This window comes from Meleagris gallopavo, chromosome 2 (assembly GCF_000146605.3).
Source record: "Meleagris gallopavo isolate NT-WF06-2002-E0010 breed Aviagen turkey brand Nicholas breeding stock chromosome 2, Turkey_5.1, whole genome shotgun sequence".
Taxonomy (NCBI): Eukaryota; Metazoa; Chordata; class Aves; order Galliformes; family Phasianidae; genus Meleagris; species Meleagris gallopavo.
The window spans coordinates 100926001-100947658 of NC_015012.2; the positions used below are offsets into that span (position 1 = coordinate 100926001).

The window sequence follows — 21658 nt, forward strand, 5'->3', positions numbered from 1 at the left end:
AAAGTCTAATTTCACTTTGTACTTTCTTAAAATACAGCAGATTTCTTTATCACTTGCTGACGTTTGAAGTAAGAACACGAAAGTAAGACAGAGTGCAAACTGTCTATCTTTGGGGAAGAAACACATTTCTGTCAAATTAACCACTTTAAATTATGATTTATACCTTTCCCACTGCTAAATTGTTTTAAAACTGACAGATTTATTCCTACAATCAAGACAGCAGTTTCCTTTCTAGCCTCCTGCTGAAAATGCTGCAGGTTTCATTCACAGTCACCTGGCTGAACTACAGAGCAGAGCAGGTATGGCAACAGGCCAAAGATTCTGTGATGACTTTATTTTTTTTTGGAGTTTTGCATTATAACTGAAACAGATATTAATGCATTACTGTTACAAAGCTGATCTGTCATTACAGATGAAACTACCCATGCCTTTATAATATCATTTCTATTGAAAGATAGCAACTGAATTTGAACTATGCCCTACACATAAGCAGATTTAAATATGATCATGTTTAAATATATATGGATGTGCATTCAGGAATATGAAACGTAGTCTCTTCATGATTAACTGCAGGATTAAGTTTCTCTCAATTATGCAAACAGTAGGTAATGGAGTCTCAGAGGTAATATGTCTGAAAAGTTTTATTCTCAAAACTAAAAAACAGCCACTAAATAAACCAAACAAAAACAGAAGCATTACAGCAGCAATCCTAGAGAACTTCAGTAGAGTCTATTGTATGGTTTAGCCCAACAGTGGTTAATTTAGCAACTAGGCAGCCACCTGACCTTGCTTCTAATTTGAGAGCTGTAGTAAATAAGATTTTAATTGCTGTATTATTCTCAAAACATAGCATTTAAACTTTAGAAAAATAAAAGTATGTCCAGCCTAAAGTAAAAGAATAGTCCAATGCTGCATCAAAGGGAGGTAAAAAGAAAGACTCCTTTATCTAACAAGAAATGTGAGTCCCTCATATGCGTCCTGGCTCCACAATATTGCTACCACTTAGTCCTTACTCACTTCTCAAAGCAAAAAGCTTTTACCCACATCTTGGTAAGAGATGTAACATAATGCACTACAGCTATGAGCAATTCATTAATGAAGCTGACTATCTAAGAGTGAGGCCACCTGCATTTCTGCCTTACTCTCTTCCAAGTTTCCCTGAAACACCTGTATTTCTCTTTAAAGAAAAGGAAACTCCTAAAACCACAGCAAACAGAGGCTGAAGTTTCAAATCTGAGTATTTTCTGAATCTGGAATTCTGCTGTGCATTGCTGATAGTTCCTCAGCCTTATGACTGCAGATGACAGTGAAATAAAAACCAAATTACTGTTAAACTCTGGATTGACTGCATTAGGATCTTAACCATTTTTGGCAAGCTTTGTGGTATCAAAATTAAATTCAAGGCCTATACCCCAAAGTAAAAATTGTAATTAAGAAATAAAAAAACGTATTGATCTATTTTTTTCCCCAGAAGTAACCTACATAGTGAATAAAATTTTGGTTCAACTATTGAAATAAACCCAGGCCTGATAAACCTTCAGAGAGCAAGGATTATTTTCTGCTATGGGGATTGTCCGTGTTCAGTCTTTTAGCAAATGTAAATGCATTTCCCAGTCTGACTTGTATTAAAGGATTCTTAAGCATTCTCTCTTGGGAAAATAATCAGAACCATTTCAATATTTTGTTTATTGAATTATTTCACTTTTCAACTTTCCCTACAATAGAATGGCAAAACATCACATCACTCTCATTTCAGTGAACTATAACACACCTTCTAAAGTCAGGACACTAAGAGATATAAATGTTACCTCTTCATAGGGTTCAAATTCTTAAACACTTTTTTTCCCCTTCACTAAACAGCCATCTGCATCTAATTAGAAGCGATGGTATCAGCTGGAGAACATACCTAAGTCATGGGGTGAAAGGCAGAAAATGATCCATAAACAATCTCAAAACCTACATCCAAAGTTTCCTGGAATGCACTGAAGACATTACACTCTCCAAGAGATGCTGGGGATTTTTTTAATGTTCTGTTTTCTGGATAAGGATCCAGAAGAATGTATCAGGTTTCAAAAACTGTTACTTTAAAAAACATCCTTGAATTAGAATTATATTAACCTTATGTATAGATACAGATGAACTAAGCTTTAATGGGGGAATTGGTTGAATAAAGTGCTAGAATGGATTATAAAGCTTTTCACGGATTTTAAAAATAATATAAATAGAGAGACAATGCAGACAGATGCAGTGAAAAACCTTGAACAAAACAGAGAACCTGTTTTTCATATTGCTATAACAAAAGTAGAGACAAAGCCCTCTTCTTAGTAACACCAGCAAAAACTGGTGACTACTCCATCAAATGCAAAGGAATATAGAGCTGTGCTTTAGGTGGTACAAGAATCATCTTAACAGTGTTTAGGTGATCATTATGAATAAATAAATGGCAGATAAAGCATGATGTTATGAGCAGGTAAAATTGATAATGTTTTGGTTGGCCAGAAAAGAAAATAATAAAACAATTTAGAAATACTGCACATATGGGAAAGTTTTATTTTTTTAGTTTTGATTCTGACTTGAACGAGATTTTTCAACACACGCTTAAAACTAAGCAGAACTGATTAAAACAATGCCAAATGTCAACATTTCACTCAAATGATTCATTTGCATAATTACAGGCATTGATAACGGCTCCTGTATGAATAATTAACTGCACGTGGCACGTGGGAAAGAAGTATTACAGTAAATGGAGTACTGCAGCCTGCTTTTCACATATTACGATTTAAAACATTCCAGTGGGTTCCTACCATGAAGATTTGAAGATCAAAGACCTTCTAAAGCACCACAGATGCTAATTCTCAGGTGTTTTAATACTGACAGAATAGAAAGCTGGTAGCTCTCATTCACCTTAAAGATCATAGAACACAGAATCATAGAATGGCCTGGGTTGAAAAAGACCACAATGATCAATTAGTTCCAACCCCCTGCTATATGAAGGGTCGCCAACCAGCAGACCAGGCTGCCCAGAGCCACATCCAGCCTGGTCTTGAATGCCTCCAGGGATGGGGCATCCACAGCCTCCTTGGGCAACCTGTTCCAGTGTGTCACCACTCTCTGAGTGAAAATCTTCCTCCTAATATCTAACCTAAACCTCCCCTGTCTCAGTTTAAGAACATTCCCTCTTGTCCTATCTTGTCCTATAACGGCTCGTAAACAGCCATTCCCCCTCCTGTTTATATGCTCCCTTCAAGTACTGGAAGGCCGCAATGAGGTCTCCCCAGAGCCTTTTCTTCTCCAAGATAAACAAGCCCAGTTCCCTCAACCTTTCTTCATAGGAGAGGTGCTGCAGCCCTCTGATCATCTTAGTGCCCTCCTCTGGATCCGCTCCAAGAGCTCCACGTCCTTCCTGTACTGGGGGCCCCAGGCCTGGACGCAGTACTGCAGATGGGGCCTCACAAGAGCTGAGTAGAGGTGGACAACCACCTTCCCCCTCCCTGCTGGCCACTCCGTTTTAATGCAGCCCAGAACACCGTTGGCTTTTCGGGCTGCAAGCGCACACTGCTGGCTCATGTCCAGCTTCTCATCTACTAGGACCCCAAAGTCCTTATCCACGGGGCTGCTCTCCAGGAGATCTTCTCCCAGTCTGTATAAATACCTGGGATTGCCCCAACCCAAGTTCAGCACCCTGCACTTCGCCTTATTGAACCTCATGGGTTCATGGTTTTCATGGGCCCATTTCTCCAGCCTGTCCAGGTCCCTCTGGATGGCTTTCCTTCCTTCCAATGTATCAACTGCATTGCTCAGCTTGGTGTCATCCACAAACTTGTTGAGGGTGCACTGGATACCATCATCTATGTCATTGATGAAGATATTTAAGAGCACAGGTCCCAAGACCAACCCCTGAGGGACACTGCTTGTGACCGGCCTCCACCCTGACACAGACCCACTGATCACAACCCTTTGGCTGTGTCTAGCCAACCAATTCCTAATCCATTAAACAGTCCATCCTTCAAATCCTTACCTCTCCAATTTAGAGAGATAAGCAACAATTAAAAACTTTTATACTGTTTAAAATAAACGAGAGCCACAACATAGCTAAAATTATGAAATGCATACTAACTCCCTGTGCCTTTGTGTGGATTCTTTCCTCTGGGATTATACATAATAATAAGGACAAAAGCTATTAGCTAAAGGTGAATAACTATTTTCAGTTCTCAGACCATCTTTCAATGTCTCCTCTCCTGTTTGCAGCAATACAGACCATAGACCCATTCCCCCACCTCCACAGCAGTGTAACATCTCAAAGACCATCGGCTGCAAACACACACAAGAAGTATTATTGGAAAAGTATTCTTAGTTACCATTAATTCAGCTGAGCAGGTGGAAACCAGTCAGAGAACTGACTCCATTAATCAGCCAGCTCTTCTTGGACCACAAGCAAGTGCCCTGGGAACCACTAGTGGCCACAGACCACAGTTTGGGAATCACTGTTCTAAATAACACAGAACTCTCTTATTATATAGCACACCATTCTCCTTGTCTTGCTCAGGCTGCTATTTTAGTACTTTTTTCCCTACCACCACAGCATTTCACACGATAGTAGCAATTCATGGTGGACATCTGGTAAATACGACCACACTGTCACATGTCTAACAACCAAGGAGATGATTAACTTGCTCAAGCATAAATTCAGGTTTCCACAAATGGTTTTATTAATGTTTTCAGTAGTTTAATGTCACCTCAGCTAGAGGCAGAATCTCACTCAGTCAATTCTGCAGTTCTATTAGCAGTCAGGGGGCTGGACAATCCCCACTCAGATGAGTAGCAACAGTAAAGAACACAGCTAAGAAGCAATCAATATACCATATTACTTATGCACACGTGACTTTCAGGTTCTCCATTTCACCTCACACTGATGGCACATTTTTGGGATCGCATAATGAATGTCTTCTCAGACTTACCAACCTATATTTTCCTATATTGGTTCTTAATGATGTAACTCAATTTCAATATGGTCTGCAAAGATCCTAGTTTCTGTGCTAAAGAGAAATCAACAGAAACAATCTTTTGATGGACTGTAATTCCTAGATAGAACTGGCACCCTACCTACCTCTTTTGTCATGCAAAATGAACTAAGGACAGTTTAACACATTTTATATACATGAAGACACACAACTATTGTCTGCAGTCCGTGGGTATAAAAATTAGACTAGAAAATTATCTTGCAACTTTCTAATTAATAACTTCACTCCAGCTTCCCTGTCATTCAAATACTACTTAATACTGATTCAGAAAGAACAGTAAATACAGGGGACAATCTTTTTCAAAGGATAATCATGCTTTGTTAAAACAATAAAAGTCTTCATTCCTATTATGATTTTTATAGCCCAAAATTTAACTGTATAGTTTAGAAAATTCTTGAGATGCACCATGAATAAGAAAATGTCATGTGAGCCAGTCCTGTATCACTAAGACACGACCATTCGCTATTTTATTAGCTATATTTAAATTCATCAATTGTATCTCTAAGATCTAAATCACATTACTTTGCATTTTCATAGCACTTCACATATATAGAATACCAGCAAAAATCAGTAAATAATTAATTCTGTTTTCACTTTTCTTTTTTTCTCAACCTCATTTTGCTGCAAAGAAAAGCACCCTGGTGGTCTTGAGGAGAAACAAAACCAATCCCACGATCTCTTATTCTTATTTTGGTCTGAGACATTGTAATTTCTATTTCTTACCAAGTCAGCACAAATGTCCAAATTAAATCATCATAAGGTATGGCTGTGTCATGGCATGTACACCTGCCTTAACTTGGAAGAGCTGATGAGAGTGCTTAGGGGAAAGAAAAAAAAGAAAAAAAAAGATGTAGAATGTGTTGGAAAAACTTAGTTTCAAGGAGCTGCTATCCAACTTCTCTTTTTGCTGTGCTTTTACAGGAACTTGAGGGAAGACTGTATATTTTAGTCCCTGTGATGACCATAACACAGCACTGAATCAGCAAAAAATCTCAAATTAGCAATTTGAGAGCAATTTGAACAATTTCAGGATTTGTTCACTGATACGTGTAAGGTTTAACTAACACTTTGTTTCCTATCAAAAGGAGTTGAAGGGCTGTTGAAAAGTTTCCAACTGGCAATTATCCACTGTCATGGTCAAAAACATTTTTTACTGATGGAGGTGCATAATCAAAAAAGTTCATGGATTACTGTTATAAATGAATCAATGTATATTCTACTTTCCTAGTAGCTTTCCTGCCTTTTTAATTTGTAATTTGCTAGACTGCAACTAGAAAAACCTCAATGGCATCCAAGATTCAAATGCTGTCTTAATTTATGCCTTCATCCTTCTTATTAAGAAATACTTAAATACTGAACTTCCTCAAAGGATTTATATAAGAGTGTATCAAATGAAGCCTCATAAAATGCCTGTCAGAAGCATGAAAGGGTTTTGTTTGAATGTAGTTGTTTGTTTTTTTTTTTATAGTGACTACTTAATGACAATACATCCCATAATCCCAGTTTTTTGACAAAATATCCCTTAATTTTGTTTCGTGAAGCATATAACTGACATAGTTTTAACAATGCAGGAACTCTTTCTCAGAAATCCAGAACCTAGAAGGCAGTGAAGATCTACAGAGAACACAATTATTTGTCCCAAAGTATGTGCTTCTGCTGGTCCTTGGGGTTCTGTGGTTTTTGTTAGAATGCCAAAAAATGTAAATCAAGAGCTTCTTGGAGAACCAGAAGATGAGTAATGGGTCCATGATTTTCTATCCTTTTTGTCAGCCAGCTTGCAATTTGCAAATATACTGAATTCTTGGTTTGGTCATTTTTACTAAACCTTTGCAGCCAATTCATGAAAACTGTTTTCAGCAATACGTGAATAAAAGAAAGGGAATCCGATTCTAATAAAAAGTTTAATATAATATAATTAATAAAATAATTAAAAGTTGCATTTCATTTCTTCTGTGTCATAAGAATGAGGGAAAACTACCCAAAATCTACCTGTTTTGTAAGTGAATCAAAAAGTAGAAGGACTTCAAGCCACTTTGTGCTTTCAGTTGATTTTCTAATCAAGTGAACCACATTCCTTTTGTTACATTCAAAGCTACTGCAAAGCTCAGCTATTAACCTGACTTCCAAAGAAGATGGTTTGATTTCAACTTAGAAATCAGCTCCTGCTTTCCCATTTTATGCTTTCCTTTCCCCAGACTTGCACTCCTCTCAGCAGCACAGTCAGTCACAGTAAATATGGGACATCTGTAACTCTATGCTGGCCCCATCCATAAACCACTTCAGCTAGCTCTGCCACCTCAAGCCACCAGATGCATCTCTCAGCATGAAGAGCTATTTGAGCTGAATGCAGACATCCAGACACGATCTGAGGGCAGGTTATCAGACCTGCAAACATCATCTACTATAGCCTGAGCTCCATTCAGTTGTCAGACTTCTATCTGCATCTTACAATTAAGAATGCACCAGAAATAATAAACGTAGAAATTTCTCACCTATCTAGACAAAGCTAGCACTGGGAAGTTTGATACTTGAACACGATTGACATGAATTTTACAAAAGAAACATAGGTTTCACATTTCAGTTTCAAACCTGAGATTAAATAAACCAGTAAAAAAGTCAAAATGTTCAGGTGGAATTGTCAGTGAGGCAACTTCAGGTTGTATCACATTGCTGAACCTCTTGCTCCTAAGCAATCATATTGATTTACTCCAGCATCACTGCAGCTTAACCAAGCCTGGAGGCCTCCTGACATGAAACAGCTTTCAGGACAGGTTTTGATATTGGCTCCTTCCGTCTTACAATGCTGCATATTAACAACATGCACTTACAATTGGCTATCATGTCTTTCTGATCATTGGCATATCAGGAGACCTTTAACAAGCAAACAAGAAACTCCTCCCCAGCCTCAGAAACCTGTACTTACTTCCTGGAAATTCACTACTTCAGTAAAAGTACTTTTAAATTCAGAGATAATTAAGTCTGTCTTCAAGTACTTGATCTCTGAATAGGAGATTATATTAAAGATTAATTTCCTAATCCACTCATCTCAGTGTAAATATGTTCTAGACCTTCTCAAGAACTTCTCTCTTAAGTCTGCAAACAGCAAACTCTGCTACGCTCTGTACAGCCTTTATTTGTCAGTCAAATAAACATATTTATTTATTTATTATAAATATAAATAATTTACCTAAAAATATTCTTTTCCTTAATAACTTCTCTTTTCATAAGACTGTTTTGAGGAAATAAAAAAAACTCAACATCTTTAGCAAAAGTTATGCAGAAAAAAAAAAAAAAAAGAGGAGTGTAACAAACATCAGTGTGTACAATTTACAGTATAGTACCTTCTATCATCTCCATACCACTAGGAGGCTTACAGTGTCCAGCATGGCTCACAACCCAGACGGGATACTGCTGATTTAGTCCACAATATAACGCCTTTATAAAGGTCCTGTAATAACCTGCCAGCCCAGGGTTACCTGCCAAAAGAAACACACCAGCACAGTCAATATTAACCTTTCAAGAGCAAGCAATGTACTTCAAAGCAAACTAAACGACATTATATATGAACTTGTTAATTTAATTTCTCCAATACATTTCCAATTTCTGTTCTCCCAGCAGTAGGGACTATGCTATTGAACTATTTTAATTTCACTACTGTGGCACAAATGAGAAGCATATTACAGAAAATGCTGAAGGTCAAAACATAACATAGAAGCTAAAATTGAAGCTCTACAAAAGAGAAAATCTCCTTTTCTATTAAAGCTTAAGCAGCTTGCTCACGTATCTTGTCAAGTTACAGACATATGAAAATTGGGCAAATATAAAGAAACCTCCATCCACACAGATATCAAAATGTGTATTTCCTCCCTATTAATTTATTACTCTCTCAGAGTAATTCCACTGGTTTCTTGTTATTATTTAGATACGAAGGAAGCTCACCATCATAGACATGCTCAGTTGCATATCCTTCACTTGTATATCAACAAGCTTGGATATTATTGACAGCAAGAGGAAACACGAGCAGTACTGTGTAAGAAGGCATTCAGTTTTTTAAGACACAAGCATTGCAAAATAACACAAATGTATTACTGCAAGAGTACAAAGGAAAAAAAAGACATTAAAATTGTGTAAAATCCTTTGTAAAAGTCTCATGGCAATAACAGCGACTGGCCCAGCATAAGCAGTGACGGGGAAAGGGAGGAGTCAGAGCTGTAGTCAAATTAGTACACGTAGAAATGGCGTACAGAAGTAATACTGGGTTTATTCCACTTCTTCCCTTCATATAGTGGGCATCTGACTTTGTCTTTTGCTCTTCAGGTAGCACAAAGTAAGTTCACTGACCTCCAAAGAGGCATTCCCTCAATGCTGGGTTTTCAAAGTAGCATTTACTGACTACAGAGAAGCAGCTCAGCAGGTACCCAGAGCCCACCAGAACAGACATGCTCAGAAGTTCACTCCAGCACTGAGACATGGGCAGAATATCAAAGTCTTTCACTATGTGTCATATATTACACAGCTTCATCCCTCACTTATGTGTAATAGACTGATCTCAGATGCTCAACAGATTTTTTTTTTTTTTTTTTTACCTTAGAAAAACACCCAATCTTAAAACAGTGTTGTTTTTACTGAAGCACATGGATTTAGAGAGGGAAAAAAAAAAGTATCAGTTATTTTGTGCTTCTATCTTTTTGCAAGCTTGAAATGAAAGGAGAATTAAAAAGAACAAGAAGAACCCAAGAACACACAACCAAATTTTTGCTGGTTTCCAAAACAGCAACAACCTAAAATTCCCATGGGATGCACAGACAAGGCCATACTTTTCAATCTTTCCTACACCCCTAATTTTATTAACCTATACAACATTAACCTCATTTTCTTTTCTCATTTTTATACCTCAAAATTATATCAATTATGGGGCTTCAAAGACAATAAAATCAAATCTATACATCATTTGTGAAGCTCCTTGAAGGACAGAGGAAGCCTGCTGTTCAGCAAGGCTGACGATGAAGGTAGCAGCAATACAAAATAAAGTGCAGCACTACAAGAATATCTCAGTCCTGGAATATAACCACATCAATTTCAAAACCTGTCCTTCTTCCTTACATTTTTATGAGCACCAGTTTAAACTGTTCTGTTCTTTTATAATGCAGAACAAGGAAAGATAGGAAAACAGCAACAGCTGCCTTTCAAATTTCAGTGCTCTTTCCCATACTCAGGCAGGTGAACACAAAACATAAGGATTCTCATCACGGAATCATCAGCTGAAGTAGAAAGAATTAAGTGTGCCAGGGAGGTTCAGGTTGGATGTTAGGAAACATTTCTTCTCTGAAAGAATGGTGATGCAGTGGCACAGGCAGCCCAGGAAGGTGGGGGAGTCACCATCGATGGAGGTGCTCAAGAACCACGGAGGTGTGGCACTGAGGGATGTGGTTGGTGGGCATGGTGGGGATGGGCTGATGGTTGGACAAGGTGATCTTAGAGGTCTTTTCCAACCTTAATGATTCTACGGTTCTATTCCAGGACAAACCACAGGGTGAAGCTTTGGATCAAACACGACACAGAGCTCACAGAGCTCTCTCGAAGCTCAGTGATACTTCTTTGGGGAAAATGAGATTTTTATCTTGTGATGAATGAAAGGTGCATGTCAGACAGGTAAAAGAAGATCCGTAAATGTAAAGGGAATCCCCTTCTCCCACTCTCCATACACATCTGCTCATGGTAAAAGACATTCTCAGGGCTCAGCTGTTAGATTTGCTATTGATGAAAATGTCTTGAAGAGGTGTGAATGAGAACCAAATTCATCATGCAGGCCCAGAGGTAATGCAGTACTTACTCATGCATTTTAAGGATTTCCCAGTATATCAAAACAAAACTATGTTCTTGCACTCAGCCCCTAAGTGTCAAAAAATGGAAACTGTAAGCAAATGTAATGTTAACCTTTATGATTTGAAGGTTATTCCAATTACTTGAATACCACATTAATTCTCAAGCACCTCAGAGCACCTGAATCATCCATGCATGCAAGCAAGCCTCAAGTTGCAGTCACCTGAACCAAGAAGCAAATCTTAAACAGTTACTCTGTGCTTAATTTTAAACTGCATTTACGTTGCTTCATACAAAAAAATTAAACAATATACGTAAGCGGTGACCAGGTTAAAGACACAAAAGTGTAAGATATTGCAGCTTAGCTTAATTTGCAAAAAAACTTTTAAGCATTTTATGAGTACAATGTGTCACGGGGACAGTTTACTCAGCCAGTCAGAACACAGTGAGGCCACTTTATTTGGTGCACTCACAAAGTTCTGTAACAAGGAACTCCTTTCCTTTGCTGTTCTCCCCAGTAACACAACTCAGTTCATCCATCTATCCTATTACAACTCCAAGTCTTCCAATTTTTAACTTGAAGATGAAAGTCGCTTGCTTTTTTGACGCGTTCCATGTTCTTGTTAGTGCTTTTTCCAATAAATTAACATTTTAAACATAAATGGATTCCTTCTTATAAAGACAGATAGCAGTGAAAAGACAGCAACTTCTATAACTAAGTATCTAACCCAGTGTATCACTAATAATCACTTTCATCCTGATTTCACGTTATTTCCTCTAAAAGGTGACATAAGGACAAAGTTGGCCTGTCCCTAAAAAAAAATACCATTACTGGAGATGCTGCACTTGCAAGAGGGAAGTTACCCAGATTCAGGAAGTTCAAACCTAGGTACATATACCACCAATGTAATTCTATCTACCTACTTAATTCTGAATGCAAAACAACATTTATACAAAGTTTATCTTAAAAGTCAAAGATTATAACTAATCCTCACAAACAATAACAGGTTTTGTGCTTTACAAATTGTTGAGAATTCTGAATTCTTCCACAATATTAAAATATTAATGTAAAATATAAACTTTAATTACCATTACTGGTATTGGACAACCATGTGCAAAAGCAATCCCCAAACTTGCTGAGGAACGTGCAATGCATTTCACAACTGTGAAATACTTCAGGTTATAAAGATGCACACCAAATCACACAAGAAAAGCCTTCTATCCCACAAGGGGCAGCTCAGGCATGTACAGAGTTCATTTAAATGAAGCAGAGACTGAAAGAAAAAATGAAAAGTAATTCTTAGCTGCCCTGGAAGGGATATCTAAACTGAAAAGTATTTATTTAATCAGCCTACAGAAAATGCTAAAGAAGGTGGGGAGCAAAGAAAATTTCTGTGCAGCTAAATCACCCCAAAGCACTAAGGGGTTTCCTGCACCTTGTTCTGAACGGAACTTCTGGGCACTGCCCTGTCCTGCAGGACGTCCCTTGGAGCATTCAGCTGTCTCCAAAACTGTACCATCTGCAACAGCAGTAGCTGGCACTGGGCTGCAGAGCTCCATGCGCTTCTCAAGCAGTTGTCTTCTGTTTCCTTTGGGACCTCAGCAGGACCATAAAGAATAGAAGCAGCTACATGAATAGAAGGGAAACACACAGCAGTGGGCTTACAGAGAACTTTGAGGAACTGGAAAACACGCCAGTAATTACCATGAGTTTAATTTTAGAAATAATCCACAGTTTCAGAATTAAGTATGTATACCACAGTATAATCTCTCACAACAAAGGCAACTGCAGGCTTTTTTTTGTTTGTTTGTTTTTAAATGAGCAGCCATAAATCACATTTGAAATCCAGGGGCGCACAGCAGGACCACACAAAAGTCATTTTTGTGGCAGTGGTTCCAAATGCTTCCTCGCAGAGCTGCCAAAGCTCCCAGCTCCAGCCAGAAGGACTGACATGACAAGTTCTTCACTCAAAGAAATTTAATCCGTTTTTGGCATCTGACCAGCCACCATAGAAGAAGACGCAACTCCCCTATGTTAGTGAATGGAAAGCAGCCCATGCAGATGTTGGGAGAATTTAAAAGGAACATGTGAAAAAAAAAAATGAAATACAATGATGTTCTCACACTTGGGAAAAAACTGCAAAAACTGACACTGCAGTTGACAGTCAGGCCTTAAAAGGAAACACACATTTCCACGCCATGCAGGGTCAAGGAGTTTCAACTAAACCTGTCAATAACTACTGAAGGATCATCACAACCTCCCATCAGTTAAACTTCCACCTGCTTGGGGGACGGGGTCTGAGATTCTTAGCCTTGTGTTCTGCTTAGAGACTATGCACTAGGGGAGCAGCATCAGCCAAGGAGCAAACAATTACGAGGATGTGTTTCTGCAGAAACACATGTGAAAGCTCCATTTGATCCCCTCTAACTGTGGAATTATGAATTTGGCTGGGAAGCACCCTAATATAATGGCGAGAGGTGTGAAAACAGGGAATCTCCCAAGGATTCAGCCAGGTGCCACTAACTGCTTATTACAGAGGTTTCTCGGGAATATTTCACATTTTCTCTCTATAAATATAGGTGAAAATATTTAAGATTTTAGCCTGATGCAGCTGTAAAACTTACATATGAATTTTTATAATACACACTCTTTATATGCACTTCATAGAGCAAATACATTTGCCTGCTATTCTCAAACACTGTTCCACCTTCAGGGCAAACACGGGTTTCATGTACTTCTGAAGAGATCCTATGGACATCCTGATAAAACCTGAACTAAACAAACAATGTTGCTTTTGCCCAAGTGAAAATAGTGCCCTGAGCCTGTGAATAAGAATTCCCAGCTAGAAACTGTGATGAGAAAACACATGCCTGTTCCTTCAAATGAATGACTGAAAACATTTATCCACACAGATAAGACATCAAGTCTGGAATGGATTGGAGGCCCGGTGAATTTGATCTGTGATAAGGTGATATTGCAGGGGTGTAACACAGTTATGAAGTCCACAGACTTATTTAAATATTTACCTTTAATATCTCAATCAGGTAGACACATGCAGAAAAATAAATATACATATGAATGATTCTTTTCACACACCTGTAAAGAAATGGTTCTTGGAAGCATTTGATATATAAAACAGAAAAAAATGGAGCCCACAACGGAAGAGTGAACTTTTCACTACAATTTTAAAAGCAATAGCCAGGACTTCCTGGAGGGCACAATTAATTTCTGCATACAGATTAGACATTAACCTTTTTAATTAGTTCTCCTGGTACACACCAGAACATACACAGCCTCTTGTGCACTCACTTATGCAGATGAAGACACTTTACTACTTTAGACATGTAGAGGTGGTTGACTTCATCTGTACTGCAACCCTTCCTGCAGGCTTTACCTCGGGTCTCAAATTCCCAGTGGGACTCGTTCAGTTGAGTTCAGTGACTGAAGCACACTCGGACCAACAGAAAACTATCTTCTTCCAAAGGAAGCAGAGGAGAACAAAGGACGTAGCAAAAGAGGAACATGAGACTTGGTGTCACATGGGTTCACAACAATGTCAATGAAACATCTGAATAGCAATGCAATGCTGATGAGACAAATTCAGCCGGAAAAAGACAAAGACAAAAATAAACAATTCAAAAACAAGATCACCACAAATTGTTTTGTTTGGATAAATAGCTCCGCAGATTCTATCAATTTTGAATAATGTACAAGAAGGAAGTAAATTCAGAAGGCAGCAGAAACTACATTTTCCAAGAGGTGGCCAGCAGGGACAGGGAGGTGATTGTCCACCTCTACTCTGCTCTTGTGAGGCCCCATCTGGAGTACTGTGTCCAGGTCTGGAGCCCCCAGTACAAGAAGGACAGAGAGCTGTTGGAGAGGGTCCAGAGGAGAGCCACAAAGATGATCAGGGGACTGGAGCACCTCCCCTATGAAGATAGGCTGAGGGAGCTGGGCTTGTTCAGCCTGGAGAAAAGAAGGCTGTGGGGTGACCTCATTGCAGCCTTTCAGTACCTAAAGGGAGCCTACAAACAGGAGGGGAATCAACTCTCTGAAAGGGTAGATAACTGCAGGACAAGGGGATATGGTTTTAAGTTGAGGGAAGGAAGATTTAGGTTGGATGTCAGGGGGAAGTTCTTTACTATGAGAGTGGTAAGGTGCTGGAACAGGCTGCCTAGAGAGGTTGTGGATGCCCCGTCCCTAGATGTACTCAAGGCCAGGTTGGATGGGGTCATGGGCAGCCTGGTCTGGTATTAAACATGGAGGTTGGTGGCCCTGCATGTGGCAGGGAGTAGAAGCTTCATGATCCTTGAGGTCCCTTCCAACCCTGGCCATTCTATGATTTTGTGAAATCTGTATCAGATATTTGTCTATTCTGTACTGTTGCTCAGAGTACAAAACAGTATAAATTTGTGGGCTTCAAGGACTTCATTTTTTCTTAAGATAGATGAAACAGTCTATAAACAAGCGAAAATTGGCTATGTCAGCATGAAGACAGTTAATACGGGAGTCTGGAGTTGTGTTGCTGTAGTTTCTGTGGAAAGAAAAGATTTATTTTTGCAATTCAGGGATGTCAACAGAATGCAACATTTAAGAGAACAGTAAGGTTACTTTTGTTAACAGTCTCCTGAAGCAGAAAAAGGCTAAGCAACAATCTATTCTGCATGCAATAAATCAAGAAGAAAACCTAAGAGTGAAGCCATGCAGTTAAGGACGTTTGTACTGGCTCTGAGTAGATGTTCCATGAAGACTTTAATTGAAACACTTCCAACACCTTCCTTCTCCATCAGCACAACTCACCATGTACAAGCAGAGATTTTAGCCATTTCCAACCCACTGCGAAGAGCTTCTGTTTCATAAGACTTTAATAACAGATACAAAGGATCTAAAACTTGCAAGTGGAAAGGCATTACCATAAGTACATATTATTACATCTATTTATTCTTACTGAAGTTTTCAGATCCATCATGAATAACCAAGAGTTGCTTTCAAAGATGGATCTCAGGACAATAATCAAAATCCTCCATCACACGCATAACAGGAAAACAACAGACCAGCAGCAATGATTTACTGAATTTTTGGTTCTATTGTCCTCATAATCTAGCTACTGAATGTAATGGGGGACATTATTTTGAGTAATGCTGCAGCAATTGATAAAAACTACTATCAGGACAGAAATAAGGCCTTGCATTATCTACAGTTTGAATGGAGAAACCTATTTTTCCTGATTTCCAAAGAGAACACTACATCAAAATGTTTTAGCATCAGTGGAAATCCTACCAGCTCAGGCACTTCTAGCAGTAGCTACTAGGAAGGAGATGTACATTACACACATTTAATATGCATTACTAGCACATGATTCACATAGAAAAACTGGATTTACATCATAGGTAGGCCTTTCAGCAGGTAGTTTTTTCTTCCTTTCTGCCTCAGACATCACATGAAGAGAAACAGATTCTTCTTTAAATGGTCAAATCAAGCAAAATACCATAGAACACAATATTTCCATAACTCAGGCCAAGTTGAGCTTCTGCACGTTGCAGGGGAGGGATTATTTCCTTTCTTGATTATGCTTTGTGGCCAGAGAGGCAGGAAGAACCATGCTGAAAACGCCTCATTAACAGGGAGAGGACATGGAGAGAAGACTTCAGATTGAGAAATTTCAGTCAGTCACTTCAGTAAGTCACATCTGCCACCCAGATTTAGTAGAGGGAATTACTGTCAAGCACAGTTGGATCTTCAGCCATCCTGTCATTACTCAGCCTCCTTAAACTTAACAAGCCTAAATGTGCCAAACCCCTGTCAGAGGTACTTGTGGAGCACTGGGAAATTCAACAAAAGTGGCTTATTTCGAGCCTAGATCTGACATACAGGCTCCTCTTTGCATGAGGAAGTTTTTATTTTTAATGATATTTTTTTCTTTTCTAAAGACAATGGAAGCTTGTGGGCTGACCCAGTAAACAATGCAAAACTGTCAGCATATTTTAAAATACTACTCACAAACAAGTAGTCCATAAGCAGCTAAGTAATGGAGCGCAGCATCCTAAGAATTGAATTTTCTAATATCTAATACAGGACAGAAGACTTCTTTCCTTCGGGGAGTACTCTACTGGTCTGTACATCTTCCATCCAAATTATTATTCTTTTTGTATCTTTGAGGTCCCTATCACTCACAAAGATTTGGGGAAAGTCAGCTCATAAGCTCAAAGTTTTACATACAAATTATTTTTACCCCCAAGTAGTAATTTTCACAAGAAGTCTAACTATTTAGCATAGTGAAATACTCAAAGAAATTTGGATTTCAATCCAGACAGCACATCTCATTGACAAATCTGCAAGAACTTGACCCAGAAAGATTTTGTTAGTCCCAGTCAGAGAACAGAAATAACAGACTGTCGTGGTTTAACCCAGCAGGCAGCTCAGCAGCCATTGGCTCATTCACCAGTGAGGTGGGGGAGAGAAAGGGAAAAAAAGATAAAAGTCATTGGTCGAGATAAAGGCAGTCTAATAGGATAGAAAAGGAAGGCAAAATGATAATCATCATTGTAAAAGAATATGCAAAGCAGGTGATGCACAGTGTAATTGCTGACCAATGCCCAAACAGCCTCTGAGCAGTTGGTTCTCTCCAGCCAACTCCTCAAGTTGATTACTGGGTCAGCACGACACCATACGGCACAGAACATTATTTTGGACAGTTTCAGTAAGCTGTCCCGGTCCTGTCCCCCCCAACTCCTTATGCACACTCATCTCTTCAGCCTCTCATGCTGCCCTGCCAGAGAAATGCCCTTGGATTTGTGCAACCATTGCTCAGCAACAATTAAAACATCAATGTGTTATCAACATTATTCTCATCCGAAATCCGAAACACAGCACCATACCATATACTAGGAAGAAAATTGACTATCCCAGCCAAAACCAGAATGCAGACAAAATGTATGCATGGAAGTTAAAGTGCTACTAACCACTAAGAACTCTACCACTTAATATTAAAAGTTAACAGCACCTTTCATGCATGGTCATGTACGGTGCTGAGCAAGTACATGGTCAATTGAAAGTAAGATTGAACCCATAACTGAGCCATGAACATTCCTGCTACTGATGGAGAGGTACCTAGAAAAGTTGAAAGAAGAGATTTTTGTAATCAGAAGGTGTTTTTTTTTCTGGTCGCTGATTTTGCTCCTTTTCAACAATAAACACAGAAAATGACAGTATACAAAATGGAAGTCCTATGGAAGTATGCAAATAAAAAATGTTCTGCTGTATTGATGTCCCACTGAAATAGAAAGCTGTGCTTTTACTTCCTTATCCCAGAAACACTGAATTGTAGGCGCTAGAATGGACCTCTGGAAATCACTGAGTCCAACTCCCCCTTTCAAAACAGGGTGCCTACAGCAGGTCCATAGGAAAGCATCCAGACAAGTTTGGAGTATCTCCAGAAAATTAGACTCCACAGACTCTCTGGGCAGCCTTCTCCAGTGCTCTGTCACCATCACAGTAACGATGCTTTTCCTCACATCTGTATGGAACTTTTGATGTTCCAGTTTGCACCTTATGATTAGAAGACCTGCAGTCAAGGGGAAAAGCACATTAACTTGTCCCATGTCAAGTCTTCTATCTAGATTGTTACCCTACACAGACTTTGAACTCTAGAGTGCAAGCTGTTTCATTATTGCTTTTGTACTGCAAATACCAGCTACTGGAGAGTGAGAAACTGAGAAACTCCTTCACCTCTGACAATTTTTTCTTCAGGCAAAAGAAAGAAATTCAAACTAAAGTAACATACAAATTCTCCATGTCAAAAAACTGAAAACTCAGGGTCAAATATAAAGAGCTGGCAGCTTCATCTGGAGCTGCAGAATAAACAAAAGCAGAAGCCACAAGGAAGGGGCACTGCATTCCCAGCGAATCACTACCACCTGGTGTGACCAGTGGGGTACCAGCTCCTTCCAGAAAAGCCTCAGGATGCAGCGTGTGAAACCACAAGCGCTGTGTGTGCTGAGGACTGACACCATAATTTAACATCAGAAAGTTCTGCAACATGTTCGATTGAAGGAACTCCCTCCCACCTTCTTCCTACCATTCCCACCCCCCTGCCACAGCTCACCAGCCTGACTTACACTGGCAGAGCTCTGCGGGGCCATGCTGTGAACCCAAACAGGGAACTGCTCCAGCTCCAAAAAAGACCCTACAAGTAACTGTATGTATTTATTTAATTCACAGCACGACCTCTCAAACTATTGTTTTGGCATAACCAATGGGTGGAGTAGCACAGTGCGGTGGGAACAGGAATACCTTATCCCACTATTGTTGACAAACATTTGGATTGTGCAATTATGGCCTTACAAAGTATTTTAAGTGCTCCAAGCAGTAAAAGCTGTTGGATTTCTTGGTTGGTTTCAATATACACCCTATGGTTTTTAACTTCTATACTGCTTCAGGCTCAGGAACATTTGCTTTACTCTTGTAGAGCTCTAAGTCCTAAGGCAAGAGCTCAGTGGATACTCAGGCTTGCCTTCCAGTGCCCAAATCCATATGGAAGTTCATTTACATCCCAACTTCTAATACAGAAAGGAAGCATAGAAACTTACCAGGAGGGCTTTGCTTACCTGACATTGATCACGAAAGGTCATTACACAGACAGATGGAATACAGGAAAAGAGTTTTAGGAATACCAGCTGGCTTTCCAGAGCCAGTCTGAGGAGCAGCACAGCAGTCAAGTAACACACTCAGAGCACCATGTGGCTGCCTCAAGCCCTCTGCTATAGTCATTATAACAGCATAGAGTTCATCTTCTCTCCACAGACAGGGCAATGAACTCACTGCAGTTCCCTCCTGGTTAACTCACTGTCAGAAACGCTAGGCATGCTGTTCTGCAGGTAATGCTCTGCTCAGGTACAATAATCTTCAGGACAAAGTTTAATTTCACATACTGTCAATACCAGAGAATGGATCAATGCTGCTGCTCAGCTACTATGTAAAAAAGCCTTATTTTCTTATGAAGATATATAAATAAAGGCAGTATCTGTACATACAGCAAAGAGATCCTGCTCAAGCTTTTAGATATAAACATCTACCCTCAGGACAGAATTCTAGATGCAAAATTAAGATGTTTGGGAAGTTGACCACCTTCATTTTTGTGCCCCCAAATTCCCCTTTCCTTTCCATTTCATTCCTTCAGCTGAGATCTGTCAACAGCAGCACTGCTCTGCCTGGAAAAGTGAGGGGAAGATAGGCTCAGGTAAGAATGCATGCAATTCCTTGTATTTGAAACTAGCAGAGGTAAGTGAAGATTAAGGACAAAGCATAGTGTTAGCAGGATGGAAAATATACATCCACACAGTAAACAGCAGGTGAAGATACGCACACAAAGAAAACAAGCTGTTAGTCTCAGCTTAAGATAATCAAAACTCAGTTACCCTACAAGCAGAAATCACGCGCAGCTATTTTCAATATTAACAGGAGTGAAGCTACACTATGACTTCCATCCAAAATTTCTCACTGCATCTAGAAGTATTACTTAATTCAAACAATTAACATCCAAAACAAAATGATTCCTTTTTTTTCAACATAACAAAGAGTTGAAGTATTTAATTGTGTTATTTTCTTTAATGTCCTTTGGGTATTTAGTGCTGAACAAACAGAACATGATATATGTCCTAGCCCAAGGATTTCATGAAACAGAAAGAGTGGAGCTGCCCAGAGTTAAACATTCTAAGAGAGGAAGCATTTGTTGTCTCACTCTATCCAGTTGTGCTTTTATTGTTAATTTATTGTTAGCTGATTGTTACTGAACGCTAACTTAGGGACTCTGGTGATAGATTAGATAAATTTTCCAAATGGGAACAAAGTTTTGTTTGGTACAAATTTGTGAGGACAGTTGAAGCATCTATTGAAAAGCAACCCAGTGGCAAGGCTGGGAACAAAAGCCCCAGCATTCCAGTCCTTACGTTCGTTGCTCTAACTGGGTCTCCTTTATTTCACTCTCCATAACACAAGTTAAAGGCATTTTTATGACCCTCAACAACGAACAGAACCAATTAATCACTGCCACATGAATGGCCTCATAAAAGTATTTTTTCTTGTGTGTGATGCACAAGCAGAGGAGAAACAGTGCCTACATACGTATTCAGACAATAGTGTGAAGCCTGACAGCATATGACACTGCTGACTATCACAGCAAAAAAGCTTTCAAAAATGCTATATTTTTTCTAATCTTTAAAACAGCTCCCTCTTCTGGCATACCTCTTCCAACAAACCTCATTTGAGAGTTAAGGCACCTGCTATGCAGTATGGCTGTGAAGGCAAGAAGTGGGCAGCTTAAATTACAGTTCTTGCATGAGTGACTAATTCTAATTAAGTATTTATCTATGATTATCCATATGTTTATGTCTGCTACCATTTATACTCCTAAAAATATAACAGATAAATCAACTGAGATCCAAACCCAGACTGGGACAAGAAGCTTGGATGATCAGCCCTTGAGCTGCATTCACAGGACCACTGAGGTTGGCAGGGATCTCTTGAGACCACCTGGTTCATCCTCCCATTTACACACTGTTAGCTAAATCAGTTGCCCAGCACTTTGCCCAATTGGGTTTTGACCATCTCCACAGCATCAGAGCAACCCCATCCATCAGAAGGTAGAAACAGTCCTGACGGTGCCCATTCCCAGCTCCCAGGCACACAAAAAATCCTAGGAAATAATGTTTCTTATCATGGACATTCATGTTTGATCATCTTGATTAGATGTGTAATATTAGGCTAATCCCCTTTAAGAACCAGGTCAGACAGACTCAAACTGAATCTTAAAAAA

The 21658-nt window shown here is 39.2% G+C and overlaps 1 protein-coding gene across 1 annotated transcript in view; it reads right to left on the bottom strand.

The window, feature by feature from the left end:
• The window catches only part of LDAH (lipid droplet associated hydrolase), a 96504-nt gene that overhangs the window by 67369 nt on the left and 7477 nt on the right, over nt 1-21658 (bottom strand). The window contains exon 2 of the mRNA XM_010707977.2: nt 8363-8497. Within this exon, the coding sequence (XP_010706279.1) occupies nt 8363-8497 (135 nt within the window). The remainder of the gene's footprint in view (nt 1-8362; nt 8498-21658) is intronic.